Source organism: Stomoxys calcitrans, chromosome 5 (genome assembly GCF_963082655.1).
Source record: "Stomoxys calcitrans chromosome 5, idStoCalc2.1, whole genome shotgun sequence".
Lineage (NCBI taxonomy): Eukaryota > Metazoa > Arthropoda > Insecta > Diptera > Muscidae > Stomoxys > Stomoxys calcitrans.
Genome location: NC_081556.1, coordinates 73549927 through 73570527, shown reverse-complemented (window position 1 = coordinate 73570527; position 20601 = coordinate 73549927). Strand labels below are relative to the sequence as shown.

Sequence of the window (20601 nt, the reverse complement as noted above, 5' to 3'; positions counted from 1 at the left end):
TTGAAGACGGACTATATCTCGATAAAGAAAGATTTCCCTTGATTTTGATATAGACTTAATACAAATAGATTCCTTCATGGGAATGGGCTGCCGCTTCAGTGTACAACACAGTGCTACAACGACAACATAGTTCTTGAGCTAATGAAAGTGGTAGTTTTAACAGATTTGGCTGAAATTTGCAACAGTGGGTCCTTCCGTTGACAGCCGTGCCGAATATGGTCCAGATTGGACAACATTTGGATTAGCTGTCATTAATCCGATTAAGCTGTTATTTAGAACAGGGGCAATACAATATTGCTTAGATTGTACCAACATTTTATATAGCCTATATGCAGTTTTCTAAATATTATGGTACTTTTGCAAAAGCTGTGAGGACATCGAAGAAGAAGAGACTATGAACGTTTTGTTGATGCCATTTGAAACTATTTGTTTTGTTTATAATACCCTCTACCATATGATAGAGGTATACTAGTTTCGTCATTCCGTTTGTAACACCTCGAAATATGCGTCTAAGACCCCATAAAATATATAAATTCTTGATCGTCTTGACATTGTAAGTCGATCTAGCCATGCCCATCCGTCTGTCTATCGAAAGTATGCAAACTTTCGAAGGAGTACAAATACTTCTTATTAGTGTAGGTCGGTTAGGATTTAAAATAGCATGTTTTGATAAAGCTGCGATAGAAACCGATCTTGGGCCTTGACTTCTTGATCTTCTAGAGGGCGCAATTCTTATCCGATTTGGCTGAGTTCTTATCCGATTTGCACGTGGAGTTTTGGTATCACTTTCAACAATTGTGCTAAGTATGGTTCAAATCGGTTTATTACCTGTTATAGCTGCCATACAAACCGATCTCCCGATAAGACTTCTTGAGCTTCTAGATAGCGTAATTCATATCCAATTTGGTTGAGATTTTCTATATACCGTTTTGGTCTAAATCGGTTGATAACGTGATATAGCTGCCGTATAAAACCGATCTCCCAATTTGACATCCTTCTTACTTCCTTTCAGTAACAGCATCGTCTTCTCACGATCTCGATCTCCCCATAGAATTTTCGCCTTCCTACCGACCGTTTGGCTGTTCCACAGTGTTACATGCGCGCTCGTCGTCCACACCCTTAACCAAGTTTATTAACGGCAGTCCTCTGGATTACATTGCCAAATCGTCTGCTCTTTCATTCCCCCGTACTTCGCTATGGCCCGGCATCCAAACGATGCTGATCGTGCCATCTTCAGAGAAGGCGACGTGATCTTATCGTCGTGGTTGTTATTGCCCTTATGAATAGGCCGTAAAGCAGTTCATACTCGACGTCATCGCGTTAATACCACGCCACCTTACGCATTCCGTGATAGCCCGGATCTCCGCCTGCAGGACCGTACTATGGCCAGGCAGTCTAAAACAGATCTCAGTCCTTGGGTTCTCAATGTAGACCCCCAGGACCACTCTGTCCTCTAGCTTTGATCCATCAGTGTAACATGATGTTCCAGATGGCAAAACTAGGGTTCCGTCAGTCCAAGACTGTACCGTGGCCAGCAATGCCTCGCACTCGACCTCAAGTGCCGTCTCAGTTATCCAATCGGAAACCTTTTACCTTCCTTCCAGATTTTCCATCGTCGCCTCAATTATACCGCGACGATATGACCTGCTTCTATCCTCAATCCATTTTCCCATCGCCTTAAGTCTCATAGTCGCAGTGGCTGCCTCACACTTAACCTGTATGTCTATGGGTCGGATATCTAGAATAGTCCCCAGTGCCCTAGTGGGCATGGTCCTCATAGCTCCAACTGTGGAGTATTACAAAGGTATTATTAAAACAGTACTTCCCCAATAGAACAGATTTGATTGTAACAAATATATAACAAACGTTTTACTTGTTTTGCGTATGGCTAGTTTCACGGTGGGAACTGGAATGTATCTTCCTTCACCTGCTGCCACTTAAACTTAAACTTAACGTTAACCTAACCTTTACATAACGAAACTTTTTAATCTAAAATTTAAATTTTTTCTTGCTAAGATTTTTCTATATTCGAAAATAATTTAACATTTAAAAGAGGGAAGTACAGTTATAGACTTTCGACCGATATCAAATCTTGATGACTACCGCGATTTCAAGTCACTTGATAGTGTTGAAATTCTGCAGCACCTCTACCTCCAATGTGTTATGGTATAAAGTAGAACGTCGGACAAACTATGTTGCTTAATTTTTGAAACCCACTTTAGAGTTACGACTGAAGCGTACTCTTGCCATCGTTTCTACCGGCGTCTGGTCATTTGCACTACAATCGAAAATCCAATCACTACCATGTATTCCGCATGTTACTCATGCGTCAATGTTTTGTTTTTTGTTTTTGAATGTTGACTTAACCGGTTTTCTTCTTGTTTTACAGACAACCAAAGCCACCGCCAAAAAGACGATCAGTTTGGCCTATAAAAGACGTTGTGGCCCATTATATAGGCAAAGGAGATATATTTGGCAACATGACTGCTGGTATGTATGCAGATACATTCACATACACTACTTCAAGGTAGTATTGTTTACTGTTTATGTTTACCTTAAGAATGGATTGTTTGGTCAAGACCTAATCCAGAGAACAATTAAAATCAAATGAAAGCACGACCATTTCTCCGGTTATTGACAGGTGTTTTTCGCACTTTTTACTGTTTAAGTACGCAAATAAGTAAAAGTAAAAAAAATAAAAGAAATTGAAATTCTATGACACATCCCTCAAAAATGACAATAAACAATTGTTGACCATTGTTTGGTGTTGGTCGTGGTGATATGAATTGAAATGAAGAAGTGGAAATCCAATATGTGTGTCAAAGACATAAAAGACAGTCAAAGAAAAGGTTGTTATCGTTTATATTTTTTAATGGTTTCTACAATTTGTAAATAGTTACTATGAGTTTGTGGAGTATTAATGTTGGGCACGTAAATTAAACAAAACAAAACAAAAAAAATGGCTGCAGCACATTTTAGGATAGGATCCAACTGGATAAAAATAATTACTTATGGACCACATAAAGATATAATATTGTGAAATCAGATTTTGAGCTTGAGCACTAAAACCCTTTGTATTAATCATAATTTTAACTTCAACGAGATAATCAAAAAATTTAAAAGTTTGGAATATGTGAACTTTTTTCGACGCATTTGACTAGCATCATAGATTTTTGGAATATTATTCCTAAAATATATTGAACTAACTTAAAGATTTCGACTAAAGATAATATATCTAATTTTCCAACCATTTAAGTAAACATCATTTCATTCAATGAAAGTTTTTTTACTAAGAAATTTTTATCCTAAATAGAATTTTCATAGATTGAGATTCCATTGCAGGATATTGTCCGGCTTTAGACCATTGTTTAATGTTTTCTATCCAAAGAATATTATAACAAAAAACATTTAAGAGTCAGAAAAAAGTGTGTTGTTGCTAAAAGGATTTGACTGGTTTCCTGTATCGCGATTTCATTTTCGACCAAGAAAAATCATCAGCATCATCATCAAATGGAGCATGGTGCTTTACAACGATTCCAACTAGAGAAAGTTGTAAAGCAGACATTTGAATTTGAACAAGGCTCTTTAAGACGACTCGATTCATAAGCGCAATAGAAAACAAATCCTACAATGGAATCTCAATAAGATTTTAAGACCAAAAAAAGAAAGCGCAAACAGATATTTTCGTAGATTTCTAACTTTCCATCTTTATACCCACCACCATAGGATGGAGGGGTATACTAATCTAGTATATTGAATTGCGACCCCATTAAGTATATATACTCGTATATTTTCCTGATAGTCTTGATACTAAGGCGAGCAAGTCATGACCGTCCGTCTGTCTTTGGAAATCAAGTCGCAATAGTTATCCGATTTAACTGAAATTACACGTAGTGGTTTATTATGATTTCCATCATCCATGTATAGTATTGTCCAAAACATTTTTTAGGAATGTGTCCTATACAAAGAAGTCAGGAAAAATAATTTTGTAATAGAATTTTTTAATGAACAAGAAACCACACATTTTTTTTATGGTATTAATTAAAACAATTATCAAATAGTAAAGGGTGATTTTTTAGCTATTATCTTTTTTGCCAACACTGGTTCAAACATCTCACACACATTTCGTGCTTTGTTTGTCAAAACATCATCAGTTTGGTCTATAATTAAATCATGAATCCTCTTACAAACGAACAACGCTTACAAGTTATTGAATTTTATTATCAAAATGCGTGCTCTGTTAAGAAAGTTCATAGCGCGCCTTTTCCATTGAGCAACGAAGCTCATTTTTGGTTCATTGGGTACGTAAATAAGTCCAATTGTCCATTTTGGAATGAAGCTCAGCCAGAAAAATTGCAAGAGCAACCAATGCATTCAAAACAAGTCACAGTTTGGTGTGGTTTATGGGCTGGTGGCATCATTTGACCGTACTTCTTCAGAGTTTATGCGAATCGTAACAGTACTGTGTATGATGTAAGTAAGTAAGAATAAAATTATATTACTAAATATCACAGGCAGACGACAACTGTCGTTGCCTTAAGTCTTTAATTGTAAGTATTATTACTAAAGAGCTATAGGAAAGTTTACTTGTTTCTCTATTAAATTGAAATATACATCTGTGCAAAATTTTTCAGCTATTTGTTAACTTTAACTATTTTTAGCAAAAGGTTGTGGGAAAAAGTTGCAACCTATAACATTGAGAAAGAAAGCATTTTTTCTACCTCGGCCCGCTGTTAGTGAAAGGAAACCAATTTTGAAATAGAGAAATTTTACTAAAAGTGTGTTAGGAAATAATTGACGAATTTTTTCTTCGATTCCAACTTTCAGACTCCTATACAGAAAGAACAAGTAAAAGAGTGTTAAGTTCGGCCGGGCCGAATCTTGGAAACCCTCCACTATTGATTCTGCTAAGAGTTTACACAAAAGATTTGGACCGTACGTAACACGATTGTTGGATATCGTAACAGAACACTACGTACAAAATTGAAGTCCCATTGGATACAGATTGAGGCTTCCAGGGGCTTGAGATGTCAAATCGGTTGATATAGGAGCTATATCAGGTTATACACCAATTTACTTGTACCATACTTGTCACCATTATTGGAAGTAACGGAACACTATGTGCAAAATTTCAGTCCAATCGGTTAATAATTGCAGCTTCTAGGAGTTCAAGAAGTCAAATTGAAGGACCACTTTATATGGGAGCTATATCTAAATCTTAACCGATATGGCCCATTTGCAATCCCCAACAACCTACACTAATAAGAAGTATCTGCGCAAAATATCGTGTTCGACCGCTATCGTGAGTTCCACAGATGGATGGACACGCGGACGGACATGGATAAATCGGCTACCCGGCGGTGGGTAGACAACTAATATGATAATTTAAATTGAAGCATTTTTACCTTTTGTTGCCTTAACTTTGTGCTAAATAGTGGTTTACTTACTACCTGCTAGACAAAAACAAACAATTTGTCATCATGAGTGTTAATGTGAAATAAAAAATTTAATTAATTAAAATTTTTGATACAAATACAACAAGTTGAATATTTTAATTAACATTGTCAAGATTTACGCGAGTGATAATTTTTTTAAACAAAATTTTAAGTTTTTAATGCGGATATTATTTTTGCTCTCAAGAAGTTGTAATAAATTTTCTTTCTTTTTTCAAATTAAAAATTTGACAAGTTTAATTTGATCGTCTCTGTGAAATACCCAAATAAATCAGCTCTATTTGGGTATTTTACAGAGACTATCAAATTAAACAAAATAGCAAATGTATTCAAAGTTCTTGAAAAACTCATTTTGTCATTAAAAAGTAAAAGCGTGTTATGTTTGGCTAGGCCGAATCCTATATACCTTTCACCATGTATCGCATTTGTCCAATTCCTTGCACATTTTATCTTTATTGGCACAGTATATCTTTATTGGGCTGTCGGAAACTCGCTCCCACCAATTTTTTATCTAAAAAGAAACAAAAATTAAATTAAATTTATTCCAAACAAAAAATTTCGTGAAATTGTCTTTAATTACAAAATTTCATATTAATAATCTTATATATAAAAATCAATATGTGTTTGTTTGTTTGTTTATGTGTTCCTTATAGACTCAAAAACGGTTAAACCGATTTTCTTGAAATTTTCACAGATGGTGCGTAATGAAATAGGGTACTATTTTTGAAGGGAGGGCGGACCCTACCCCCTATCCTAATTTTCAAAAACACCAGATCTCGGTGATAGGTGGTGAGATTTAAGCGAAATTTTGTGTGCTCTCTTAAAGCAACCTAAAAATAAAAATTTGGTATACAAATTTCGGATGGGTTGCCTAGGGGGGCAGATCCACCCTCAAAACCTACCAAATATATATATGGGACTTGAAATGAAAGGTATTTAAGAGTAGAAAACGTATCTGCCATCCAATTGTCGGACTAAGTGTTTGGTGCACCACCCCAACCTCCAAAACACCTCTAAATCGTATATATTGACCGACCTTGGCAATATGGGACTTAAATGAGAGGTATTTGCGAGTAGAATTCGAATTCGGTATCCAAAGGTGGGGGCAAGTTTCTGGGGGTGCACCCTTTACGCAAAACACCCACCCAAGAGGACTTATTTACTGATCATGGCAATATGGGGCTCAAATAAAATGTATTGTATTTAAGTGTAGAATACGAATCTAATATCCAAATGTGGGACCCTTCCAAAAACAACCCCCAAAGAGGACAAATTTACTACAATAGCAATATGAGGCTCAAATGAAAGGTTTTTGGGAGTAAAACACGAATCTGATATCAATATTCGGGAAAAAGTGTGTATGGCCCACCCCACCCCCATATCACCACTCATTTACGACGTATTTGCTGACCATTCCAATATGGGGCTGTACTAAGAAGAATTTTAAAGTAGAACACGAATCTGATATATATTTTCAGAAACCAAACCGGTCATGTTTGCCGACTATGGAAATATGGGGGTCAAATGAAAGGTATATGGGAGTAGACCACGAATCTGATATCAACATTCGGGAGTGGATCTCGATATCGATGGTTTTTAGGGTCCATGCCCTAAACCGGACATATTTGCTGACTTTTGCAATAAGGGGTTTAAATGAAATGTATTTGAGATAAGAAAATGATTTTGATATCCAATTTTGAGGCCAATGACAATACGGGGTTCAAATAAATGATATTTGAGAGTAGAGCACGATGCTGATATATTTTCAGGGCTAAGTGTTTGGGGGACCACCCCACTCCCCAAAACACCCCTAAATCGGACATATTTACTAACCACGTCAATATGGGGCTCAAATGAAAGGTAATGGGGGTCTACCCCTTCCCTAAAACATCGCATAAACAACAATTATTTATTAACCATCGTAATATGGGGCTCAAATAAAGGTATTTAGGAGTAGAATACGAATCTGATATCCAAATGAGGGACCATGTATTTGGGGCACCGCCCCTTTCCCAAAACACCCACCAAAGAGTAAAAATTTTGGGGCCAAATGTTTGAGATAGCTCTTTAATTGTCGAAAATAAATATTCAAAGGATACATTTTTCAGCTAGTATTTTATAAAAATAAAATTTAGCTCAGGTCAGGGCCGCCTCAAAATTATTTTTCTTAACGACAAAATTGTAACGAAATTTTTGGCCAGTTTTATGCCTACCTCAAAATTATTATTTATAGCTAAAATTTCAATAACTTTTTTTACAATGAAAAGATTTTGCCAATGATGATTTCCTTAAGCTTTATATACGAAAAATTTAATGAAATTTGACGAGACCGACACAAACACTAACCTGATGAAATCATAAAACTAAGTTGAGAGCAAATTAAAATTAGGGAAAAACTAAGATATTCGCAAAGGCAAGCACATTTTGAATGATTTTAAAGATTATGATTGGCATAGAAATAGTGTGTTGGCAAGCAGTATAAAATTTAGCTCTATATGACCATATGTCACCACCGATGGATAAATTTCTACATCATAAAGCGTGCCTTTACCAATTTCACAGTAACAGAAGATTTTTGGCTGCATCCCTGGTGGGAGCTATGTCAGGTTAAAAACCGATTCGAACAATACTTGGGATAACTGTAGGAGGTCATATTAGAAATCATCGCGCAAAATATCAGCCAAATCGGATAAGAATTACGCTCTCTAGAGGCTAAAGAAGTATATTCGGGAGATCGGTTTATATGGTTTATTATATAGTTAGCAAATCTGTTGTAGATTACATAAGAAGTAATCGTGCAAAATTTCAGCCAAATAGGAGTAGAATTACGCTCTCTATGCTGTTTTAGCATACATTTTGGTAAGATAAATCAGCAAACATAATTAAGCACAAAAATCTGCTAAGAAAATGTCAATGCCATATTTTATATTTGCCTGTTACTTGTTTTAATTACTGTAGGCATTTATTTAAGATTTTTTTTTAGAAATTTTGTTGGTAGTGATGATTTTAATTTATAGAATATAACTGTAAAGAAGCTACCTTATCCATCCATTGGTATACATTTCGAAATATGGCTGAACTAGCTCGCAGTTTTTGTTATTGCTTTACAAATGTGTACATGACTGGCATGGCCTTTTGTATCTAAATTTAAAGAAAAACGATTATGGAAAGTATACATTCAGTGGTGATTATAAGACATCCACTGAGCCACACATTTACATATGTGCTCTATTTTTTCTTCTAAAATCCCCTTCATAATTAAGCAACAGTCATTTTTAGCAAACAACAGACTTTTCAGCAGTTAGCCCGCTGATCTGACATGGCAAAACGATTGCTATACTATCAACGAAATTAACTACTACTACTTATATACCGTCCCCTTACCACTAAAAAGATGTAAGTGCCAAATTTTGGGAATTTCAGTTTTTAATAGGAATCCATAAAATTTTGTGTCGATAATCGCAGCCGTTATAATTTTACAACAAAACACAAGTACCTCAAACATATTAAGCAATAATTGCAAAAAATCTGTAAGTTATCACAATGAAACGTTTTATATTTGAAAGTAGAGTACGAATTGGTTACTTTAAAGCAGGGCTCGGTATCTGAGGGGCGCCCCACCCTCGAGCAAACAGCCAAAGGGAAATATTGGCCGACCGGAACAATATTGGATTCAGATTTAAAGTCTTTGGTAGTACAGTGGTCACCAATAAACCCATATTGGTCATCCGGAACAATGTGGGACACAAATAAAAAGCGTTTAGAAGTAAAGTACGAAGGTCATATCAAAATTTGTTGACACCCAAAGAAACTACCCCAAGACGGAATTATGGGTCGATTGGAAAATATTGGATTTTAATTAAACGACTTTGGGAGAATATTATGGATTTGATATATTTGAGACGAAGGGAGCGGAGCGGTCCAGTTTTGTTCACTTTAGTTCGCTCAAAATCTCCGATTATAAGTAAAAAACACGTTAAGAGTGGCTAGGCTTTAATTCGATAAAAAAAAATGCATCTATTACGGGCCCAAGACCATATATTGGGAGATCGGTCTATATGGCAGCTATATCCAAATATGTTCTGATCTGGACCATGTTCGGTCTGGATGTCACGAGGCTTTATGCAATTCACTGTTCCAAAATTCAAGGGAATTGAATAATAAATGCGGCTTTTATGTGCTTCAGACGGGATCGGGAGATCTGTTTATACGACAGCTATATCTTAATATTGTCGGATATGGATAAAAGTTGACATAAATGAGTAGGTAACAAATATGACCGTCTGTTCTAAATTGCATTAAAATGGGACTTAAATTGAGACTTCCAGCTCACTTTCAAGACAGGCAGACATGGCTAGATCCACTTAAAATGTAATGATGATAATTTCGATGTATGACGAAATTTGTATACCCTATGTGGAGGGTATCAAAATAGATTTACCTGGATTGTAGAATTAGTTTTTTTCTTAGCGGTTTTAATTTCTATCTGTTCCTATTCCTTTGCTATTGACATTATGTAGTTTCTAAACACTGCAGTGAATTTGGTTTTGGATTCGTCTGAGCTTTCATTTAATTTCCATTGAGGCCAATGCGCTCTACTATAAAATGCAAACATATTCAAATTAATTCGGCACGGTGTTTTAATAAATAAGACACTGTTCTAGCTAAGAATTTGAATGTGGATGATTTCTTTAAACATAATGGTAGTTAGGATTACACAGAAAATATATAGACTTAAATTTGATCAACTTAATTTAGTATTGATTAATAAACATATTTTTAGCAAAGTGATTTATTGCTTTGCTAATTTGTATACCCTCCACCATGGGATTCTGTTTCGTCATTCTGTTTGTGACACCTCGAAATATGCATCTGAGATCCCATAAAGTATATATATTCTTGATCGTCATCTCATTTTAAGATGGTCTAGCCATGTCCGTCCGTCCGTGTGTCTGTCGAAAGCACGCTAACTTTCGAAGGAGTAAAGCTGGCCACTTGAAATTTTGCACAAATACTTTTTATTAGTGTAGGTCGGTTGAGATTGTGAATGGGCCAAATCGGTCCATGTTTTGATATAGCTGGCATATAAACCGATCTTGGATCTTGACTTCTTGAGCCAATAGAGAGCTCAATTCTCATCCGATCTGGCTGAAATTTCGGATGAGGTGTTTTATTATGACTACCAATAACTGTGCTGAGTATGGCGTAAATCGGTACACATCCTGACGTAGCTGCCATATAACCGATCTGGGATCTTGACTTCTTGAGCCTCTAGAGGGCGCAATTCTCATCCGATTTGTACAACGGCTTTTCTCATGACTTTCAACATACGTGTCTAATATGGTCTGAATCGATCAATAGCTTGAAACAGCTCCCATATAAACCGATCTCCCGATTTTCCTTCTTGAGCCCCTACAAGGCGCAATTCTTATTCGAATGAACTGAAATATTACACAATGACTTCTACAATGTTCAGCATTCATTTATGGTCCGAATCGGACTATAATTTGATATGGCTATAATAGCATAACAGTTCTTATTCAATATTCTTTGTTTGCCTAAAAAGAGATACTGCGCATAGAACTCGACAAATGCGATCCATGGTGGAGGGTATATACAATAAGATTCGGCCCGGCCGAACTAAGCACGCTCTTACTTGTTGATATTCTATTTTCCATTATGATTTAATGGAAAATAGAATTTCAAGAAATTGAAAATGTTCGCATTTTAAAGAAGAGCGCATTGGCCTCAATGGAAATTAAATGAAAGCTCAGATGAATTCAAAACCAAACTCCTTTAATCTGTGCCCGGTGGAGTTTGATACATAAGTATAGGCAGTAGAGAGAGAGAGCATTAAGTTTTACATTGTTAGAAGAAAGTCGTTTGAAATTGTTAAGAATAATGTAATTATTGAAAAAAGAAAAATATTCGTTTTTTGTTTTGTATACTAATGTATAAATGTATAAAAATGTCAGTGACATTTCCTGAGGAAGAAAACCGGTGGTTTTTGAAATATTGGATTGTTCCTTAATAAAATCGTTTTCAAAAACAATAACATCAGTTTTTTTAACAATTGTTTTCGTGACCTCGAGCCGAACAAACAAAAAAAGTATTAAATAAAAAGGTCAACCATCACAACACAGCAGTGAGTAGGAACTTCAAAAACGAGGACGAGGATCAAGCGATTTCAAATATAAAACAACACACAACTTCCTTCTTGTCGCTGGGGAGCGACAAGGAGGAAGTTGTGTGGGAGCTTAGGTGGGTGGAGTTTCGGATAGTGATATGCTCCTTACGGAGTAACTGCAACTGAAGTCTCGTGTAATCAGCAATATCGAGTGGAGAGTCTCAGTGAGAAGCCGGGAAGCACTGGCACTTGCTTAAATACGGATTGTCTATGTATGTATGTCATCGTGTTCCCGCGATAGCAAAGTTTTATTTTTTTGCAAAATAAAACAAAAATGAGCGATCCAACACTGAATGTATCCTTAAAGAAACGTCATTTTCATCCGCTTAGTCTAAAATTTTGTTCATTGATTCTAGCAGAATGAAGTCCGGAAATTCTACTAAAGAATTAAATATCAAACCGATGGCTTTGGTGCAGGCACATCCTCCTGCAGAGACAAAGAAGGAAATCTGGTAACTGACACAGATAGCAAGTTAAGGATATGGAAAGACCCTTTTACCCAACTGCTAGTGTCCGACGTTGGCGGCGAAGAGGATACCGCAGAATCAATCAATGATGATTGCTGTCGCTGGGGAGCGACAAGGAGGAAGTTGTGTGGGAGCTTAGGTGGGTGGAGTTTCGGATAGTGATATGCTCCTTACGGAGTAACTGCAACTGAAGTCTCGTGTAATCAGCAGTATCGAGTGGAGAGTCTCAGTGAGAAGCCGGGAAGCACTGGCACTTGCTTAAATACGGATTGTCTATGTATGTATGTCATCGTGTTCCCGCGATAGCAAAGTTTTATTTTTTTGCAAAATAAAACAAAAATGAGCGATCCAACACTGAATGTATCCTTAAAGAAACGTCATTTTCATCCGCTTAGTCTAAAATTTTGTTCATTGATTCTAGCAGAATGAAGTCCGGAAATTCTACTAAAGAATTAAATATCAAACCGATGGCTTTGGTGCAGGCACATCCTCCTGCAGAGACAAAGAAGGAAATCTGGTAACTGACACAGATAGCAAGTTAAGGATATGGAAAGACCCTTTTACCCAACTGCTAGTGTCCGACGTTGGCGGCGAAGAGGATACCGCAGAAGCAATCAATGATGATGGTATAGAATGTTAACTCCTGGTCAGAACGAGGTCGAAGTAGCAGTGACCCGACTGAAGAACAACAAGGCAGCAGGAGCCGACGGGTGACCCGCTGAACTATTTAAGACCGAAGGCGACACACTGATAAAGCGTATGCATCCGCTTATCTGCGCAAACTGGCTAGAAGAACGCATTCCCGATGATTGGAATCTCAGCATACTATGTCCCGTACACAAGAAAAGAGACAAGGCGGAATGTGCCAACTACAGAGGAATAAGTCTCCTCTTCATCGCATACAATATACTCTCGAGCGTAATGTGTGAAAGATTTAAACCAAAAGTCAATGAGATAATTGGGGCCTATCAGTGCGGCTTTAGACCAGGTAAATCCACCCTAGACTAGATATTCACACTGCGAAGGTGTTCAAACCTACCATCTCATTGTTGACTACGAAGCCACTTTCGATACTCCTTTACGTTCAAAGGTATTTCAAGCCATGTTGGAGTTTGGTATCCATGCAAAATTAATAAGAATCTGCAGGATGACACTGATATGCGATCCTCAGTAAGAATAGGAAAGAATCTCTCGGAACCATTTAATACCAAACGAGGTTTCAGACAAGGAGACAGTCTATAGTGTGGTCTCTTTAATATCCTGCTGGAGAAGATTATACGAGATGCAGATGTGAATAGATATAACACACTTATCACAAGAGAACACATGCTACTCGCCTATGCCGACGACATCAAAATCATAGGTCGGTCACCAGAAGTAGTAACTGCAGCCTTTGAAAGAATCGAAAGAGAGTCAGTGAAAATGGGTCTGGCGGTAAATGGAGATAAGACGAAATGCATGGTTTCAACTCCCAAAACGCCTTGTACAACCGTTCAAATAAGTAAAATGGAGAAAGTTTGGAATCAGAACTGAGATAGACTGCAACTTTATCTACCTAGGCACCTTCATAAGCGAAGCGACTGATTACGGCAGAAACAGATGCTACTTTGGATTGAGCAGGCAATTTTGAAACAAGGCCGCCTCTCGACAGACGAAGATTACACTATACAAGACACTGATACTACCCGTGTTGTTATATGGTTCTGAGGCATGGGTACTTGTGAAAGCAGATGAGGCAGTGCTTGGAGTATTTGGGAGAAATATTTCCCGTAAAATATATATAGTTACACGTATCAAAATACAACGGCTGCATGGGCTAGGTCATGTTGTCAGAATGGATGAAGAAGCTCCAGCAAAGAAGTCTTTTGAAGGCAAACACGGTGGTACACGCAAACTGGGACGACCACAAGCCCGATAGAAAGATCAAGTGGTGGGAGACAACTTGAAATTTGGTGTCAGAGATTTTAGAATGAGCGCAGAAGATCAAGGCGCATGGAACGCTATTCCACATTCGGCTAATGGAACAAATGTTCTGTCATAGCCAATTAAAGTAAAGTAGTGTTTTCGACAGACGGACGGACATGGCTGCATCGAAATAGCATATCAAGACGATCAAGAATATATATACTTTATGGGGTCGTATACAAATATATAGAGAAATGAGTAGATGAGTATGCTCCCACCCTATGCTGGTGGGTATAATTACACAGGACCTTCCTGAATCAATGACTTCTACATGACCGCTTGGTGTTTTATAGTGGACGAATCTTATAAGTTAGAGGTGGATCGTGGACAAATAATTTGAGGTAAATTTTTTATCAGTACTGTATTCGTACTCTACTGCTGAATATATCTCATTTGTTATCGATGTGTTGCTTAACCCCCAAATTTATTTTAACAAATTCCTGTTTTTATGTTACCAAAACAGGACTTAAATCTACTTACCCTGTTCCGAGATCTAGCGTTTTTATACCCTCCACCATACAATGGGGGCATGCTAATTTCGTCATTCTGTTTGTAACACCTCGAAATATGCATCTAAGACCCCATAAAGTTTATATATTCTTGATCGTCATGTAATTCTAAGTCGATTTAGCCATGTCCGTCCATCCGTCTGCCTGTCGAAAGCACGCTAACTTTCGAAGGAATAAAGCCAGGCGCTTGAAATTTTGCACAAATACTTTTTATTAGTGTAGGTCAGTTGGGGTTGCAAATGGGCCATATCGGTCCATGTTTTGATATAGCTGCTATATAAACCGATCTTGGGTCTTGACTACTAGAGCATCTAGAGGGCGCAAGTCTTATCTGATTTGGCTGAAATTTTGCACGTGGTGTTTTGGTATCACTTCCAATAATTGTGCCAAGTATAGTTTAAGTCGGTTGATAACCTGATACAGCTGCCATATAAACCGAATTTGGGTCTTGACTTCTGGAGCTTCTAGAGGGCGCAACTCTTATCCGATTTTGCATGAAGTGTTCTGGTATGATTCCCAACAACAGTGCAAAGTATGGTCTGAATCAGCCTACAACCTGATATAGCTGCCTTATAAACCGATCTACCGATTAGACTTCTAGAGCCATTAGAAGGCGAAAATCCTATCCGATTTGGCTGAAATTTTGGATGACGTGTTTCGTTATGACTTTCAACAACTGTGCAAAATTTTAAACCGTGATGAAGACCACCGGCGACGGTCGAAATATTGGTAAATATTACAAATAAAACACCAACTCCTGTTTTTGTAAATTATTCGATAACCTCGAGCCAAACCAAGAAGACAAAGTTATAAAACTCCAAAGGTCAACAATAAAATCACAGAAGTTTCGTTAAATTGATATAATAAAATAAGACGATGACATTTGAAAAAAATCAACTTTTATTTAAATGTATAATACATACGCTTAATGTTGCAAATACGCAACACCCTCTAGCTCTTGAACCAGGGCACCTAGGACATTGAAAATTTTGTTAGTTAACACTATCTTATATGTCTACTCAAAAAATATTTGGCACGCCCATTTTAGTTCGAGCATGAGGGGGTTAACAAAAAAACGCTGTTCCAAGGTAAATTTTTTCTTTTCTTTTAACCTAAAAATTCACAATTTTTTGGATTTGTTATCAAATTGCGGTTTTCAAATTTTGTATAGAAGTTTTTGATCTTATAATTATTATTTATTCCAAAATTTGGCTTCTAACTAGAGAGTATGATTCGAGTTAACTGATCTACAATTTAAACTGACCAAGTATTATAAATTTTCCACATAATGGCATTATGTCTTTGCGTATATTGTGATTTTTGCTCAAAGCAGTGTTTGACACCAAATTTATTTGTTTGTGTACAATCCACTTAAATGTTGTTACATATCATTATCGTTTCTTTTCATAAATTCCTAGGAAGTAATATTTTGTGTCTTTTATTTTTTTTCCAGACGATTACAACATAAATCTCTTTAACCCAATATCCGGCGAAGGTGCAGAAGGTCGACCAGTAATAATACCTTCAAGAGATCGCTTCCGCATGCAAAGATTCTTCAGATTGAACAGCTTCAATGTTCTGGCCAGTGACCGCATACCATTGAATCGTACCCTCAAGGATTACCGCACCAGAGAGTGAGTACCCATTTTGTTCTCATTAATTGTGTCCCTCCATTGCGAATGCAAAACTCAAACGTAACACTTGGCCGGGTACATGGCACATTACCATCGGCAACCACAAGTCACCGTAGCTTAATGTGTTACGCTGGAGTTATAATCGTGAATTTGATAACGTACATTTTGAAATGCTGTTAATTAATTAGTATTTATTTAATTGTTATGGGCTAGCTTGAAAACTTCTACATACATTGCTGCCATTGTACGACGGACAGACAGGTCTTTAGCAAAACATATCTAGCATCCATTCATCCGTCGATTGTTTGTGGCATTCAATGCAAGTCATTGACTTCTTTGCCATGTTACTTTATTTTATTGTTCGCTTTGCTGTTGATCAGAAATAACCTTACTTAACATTAGGGTGGGTCCCTAAGCACAAAACGAAGCGAATAAAAAAAGGCAATTTTGAAATGTTGTATCCCAACATTTGGACTTTTGACAGATGGACTTTTGACATATAGATCTCGACCCTGCATAACTATACGACGGATTACAGATCGGAACCACTTATGGAGAATTTTTCAAACCTTTACTATTTGAATACCCCCGGCATTACGACGTTCTTGCAATACCTGCGTTGTACGTGTAAGATGGTCATATTACACAATTTTCAAAAAGTTTGGAAAGACCTTAGAATTTGTTAAGTTATCCTAAAAATAACCGACCTAACAAGAAACAGAACAAATTGGAAATATATTTTTAAATTCTAATCACAATCGTGATAAAGTGACCTAAAATTTTGTATATTTTCGGTACAACCTTATGTGCATATCCTCAACAAAATCGTGATTAGGTGACCTAAAATTTTCCATATTTTCGGTACAACCTTATGTGCATATCCACATATAAGTTGTCGTTATTGTGGTAGTGTTGAACTTTTATACGTTTTTTTTTACGGAATATAATAGTCGTTCTTATTGATATTTCAAGTATTTGAGTGTATTGCTATCGATATGTTAAAGTTTAAAGTGAAGTTCTGAGCCACCTGTTGGACCTCTCATTTCGGTCGAAAATTTAATAATAATATAGCACAAGTTTGTAATTTCAATAATCGTTTGTGTAATTATTGTTACAAAAAATGGCTTTGAAAACTGGGAAGATGCTCTTGAAGCACCACTTACGATTATTATTTTGTTATACCCACTACCAAAGGATGGTAGTAAATGGTAATTGCGCGTCCCTAAAATGTATATTCCTTGTCGATGCGATAATCGGAAACGATCAAGCCATGTCCGTCCGTCTGACTACGAACAGATGCAGCTATCTGTTTTATTAAAGATTTTTTTATTTCTGTGATTTTTTTGTTGACCTTTGGTATTTTATAATTTTGTCTTCTTGGTTTGGCTCGAGGTCATCGAACAATTTACAAAATATCTAACGTATTAAACAACGTATTAAATAACTTGACTAGAGATTCACAATACAACATTAAAGACGGGATAGAATTCAAATCGAAAATCAATGACAAGGAAATCAGAGACAATGAATCAGAGACATACCGGTTAATTAAGCCATAAAACTATAACCGAAAAATGGAATGACATCCAGGAGCACACAAAGATAGCAAAGGTTTAATTTATAGAATTGTTAACATTATGCATAAAGGATTCCAGGTATTTTACATACAATGAGAAATTGTATAAGCAAAATAAAGGCTTGCCGATGGATTCGCCCATCTCTCCGATAATCGCCAATATTGTGATGGAAACCTTACTAGACGCTTCAATTGAGAAAATTACAAAAAAAAGCCAAGATTTCTGACCAAATACGTGGACGACATATTTTGTGTATTGGAAAGAACGGAAGTAGAAAAAACTCTACAAGTTTTAAATTCCTTCCACCCATAGGTTCAGTTCACAATGGATTGAGAAACTGACAACAAATTGCCATACCTTGACACCGTCGTCTACCGACATCAAAATTAGTTAAGATTAAATTGGTATCAAAAAGATACAGCATCTGGGAGATTCATAAATCATCATTCAAATCATCCGGGAAGAATAAAAATTAATACGGCTACTAATTTCATCGACAGAGTACTAAAAATCAGTGACAAAATATATCATCAAGAAAACGAAAGGAAAATTCAACAAATACTCCGATCAAAAGGCCTTCCCAAACACCACTATTAAGGACCTTATAAAATTCGTCAAGAATAGAACGGAGAACAACGAAAGGGAACCACTATCAAAAATCTTTAAGAAAACGACGTATATTCCAGGGTTTTCGAAAAGACTTACCGGTTCAAATATGTACAACAGGGAAAATTCCAGCTTGCCTTAAAAAGCCACAATACATTGAATCGTCTATTCAGTAGGATATGATGAAAAAGGAGGATAAATCAAATGTAGTTTATAAGATTAAATGTAACGGGGATGAAGCATATTTTTGTCCTATGACATATGTGGGAACAACCAAAATGAAATTAAAAACAAGATTATCATCTCACAAATCTTACCAGAAAATTAAAGACAATCCTTTAGAACAAAAAACTGCACTTGCAGCACATTGCATTTTAACAGGGCATACACCAAATTTTCAAGACGTAGACATACTACCACAAGAATACAATCAAAATAGACGATTTACTTTAGAAATGTTACATATTATTGACACCCCCACAAACAAACGCATGAACTTTAAGAAAGACACAGACAATTGTGCACAGATTTACAGGAATTTGGTACAAAAATGAGAGGGCTTTAGTCGAACTTGTGCGCTGTGAAGGAAATGTCTATTGCTTTGTTTCAAAATGTAATTATTTTCAAATGTATAAATGTTTTTTTTATTTTTGTAAAATTACTTGTTTGTTAAATTTATAGTTCAAACCCTGATGAAGATCACCGGCGGTGGTCGAAATATAGGTAAAAATTACAAATCAAGCAATTAAATAAAACACCAGCACTTGTTTTTGTAGATTGTTCGATGACCTCGAGCCAAACCAAGAAGATAAAGATTTTTTTTTTTTATTTTAAAAGGTAGGATAATAAATTCTGAATTTTATGCCTTGTTATTAAATACAAAAATCTAAAATGAAGGTCAAAGTATAGTTGGAAGTTAGAAAATTGTCTTTGGGACAAGACAACAGTGAACCTTTTTTAAAGACGCAAAATAGCCTAAGTTTAACAAAAAAAAAATAAAAATTGAACAGTCATCCGTGAAGTAAAATAAGAATCAATCGGCGATTGAAATTTGAAACGTTAGTAAATAGTAAATTAAATTTAAAGGTAGCATCTTTATTTTGTAGTTTTGGCTTAAATTTGGTAAGCATATTCACCGATGGATATTTATAAAAATATTTCGTTTAAGATATAAGCTAAAATACTAAAATACATTACATTACCTTGTTAGTGTGCCTTAAAACACAATAGCGCAAAGCGTGTATTGGTTTTTTGCTGAGTAGTTACCACTATTGTAAATGATTGAAATGAGATTTTTCATTTATCGATTAGACTTACTCAGTGCAATACCTCAAACGTTTTTCTTTATGGTGCTTCCCAAGACAAAACCAGACAATTAAAAATTAGTCTGTTTTTCTATATGCAAATTAGTCATGGTTTATAAGCGGAGTCGGTCAATTTAATAGAATACGTTTCAGTTTGAAGATTTATGATATCGTGGTGCTGTGCATTTGTTTGACTATTCCAATAGGCACACCTGATTATTAATGCATGTGATGAATTTTCGAATGAAAAACTTGGCACGACAAAATCAACACATACTTGATACATTGCCAACGGTAAGATAAAATATTAAACAGCCCTCATTTGCACCAAACGCAAATTGTGCTGTGCAGATATTGGGTAGAAAATGTTTAACGGCCTTAGTTTTATCAGCTTGGATCAGATAACTAAGATTTTTTTACAGGCAAACGAACTTGACATTTAAATTTGATTAAAATTATATTATTTTTGTGTGTATGTGTCATATGTAGCTCACTATGTATAAAAAATATTATTTTCAAATCGAACTTGATGGGATATGAGGAAGTTCAAATCCTACGCACAAAGAAAGCAGACAGGTAATTAAATGTTTGGACGAAGGATTTTGGAAATGATTGCGAGCCAATCACGCGCGAACCTTCAATATAACGATGCTTTCTTTAAATTTTAGTTGCTATACTCAAACAGACACAACCTTCCGAGCGGTGAGTTGGGCGGGAGGGGGTCAAGAGGTGGCGTATCTGGAGGGGAAGTCCCCAAGTTTGGTTCTCTTTCCAGTCAGTTGCCATAATGCTCTGGTCTAGGGTGCAGCAAGCCTTCGCAGTCGAGAGCTTCTCTTCTAACGGTCGCTTACTCGTGCTACGCAATGCGTCTTAAGCGCTCACTTTTCTCCTTACACAAT

The 20601-nt window shown here is 36.4% G+C and overlaps 1 protein-coding gene and 1 long non-coding RNA gene across 4 annotated transcripts in view; one reads left to right on the top strand and one right to left on the bottom strand.

The window, feature by feature from the left end:
• The window catches only part of LOC106081351 (polypeptide N-acetylgalactosaminyltransferase 3), a 107660-nt gene that overhangs the window by 27980 nt on the left and 59079 nt on the right, over nt 1-20601 (top strand). For all 3 annotated transcript variants that reach the window (XM_059369221.1, XM_059369220.1, XM_013243239.2), the window contains exons 2-3: nt 2390-2490; nt 16035-16215. In XM_059369221.1, coding sequence (XP_059225204.1) covers nt 2390-2490; nt 16035-16215 — 282 coding nt within the window. The remainder of the gene's footprint in view (nt 1-2389; nt 2491-16034; nt 16216-20601) is intronic.
• Nucleotides 5598-20133, bottom strand: LOC106081355 (uncharacterized). Its single transcript, XR_001220350.2, has 3 exons — nt 19980-20133; nt 19716-19914; nt 5598-5964 (listed from the first exon to the last, which is right to left on the bottom strand). It is a non-coding gene; the product is annotated as an uncharacterized LOC106081355 (long non-coding RNA).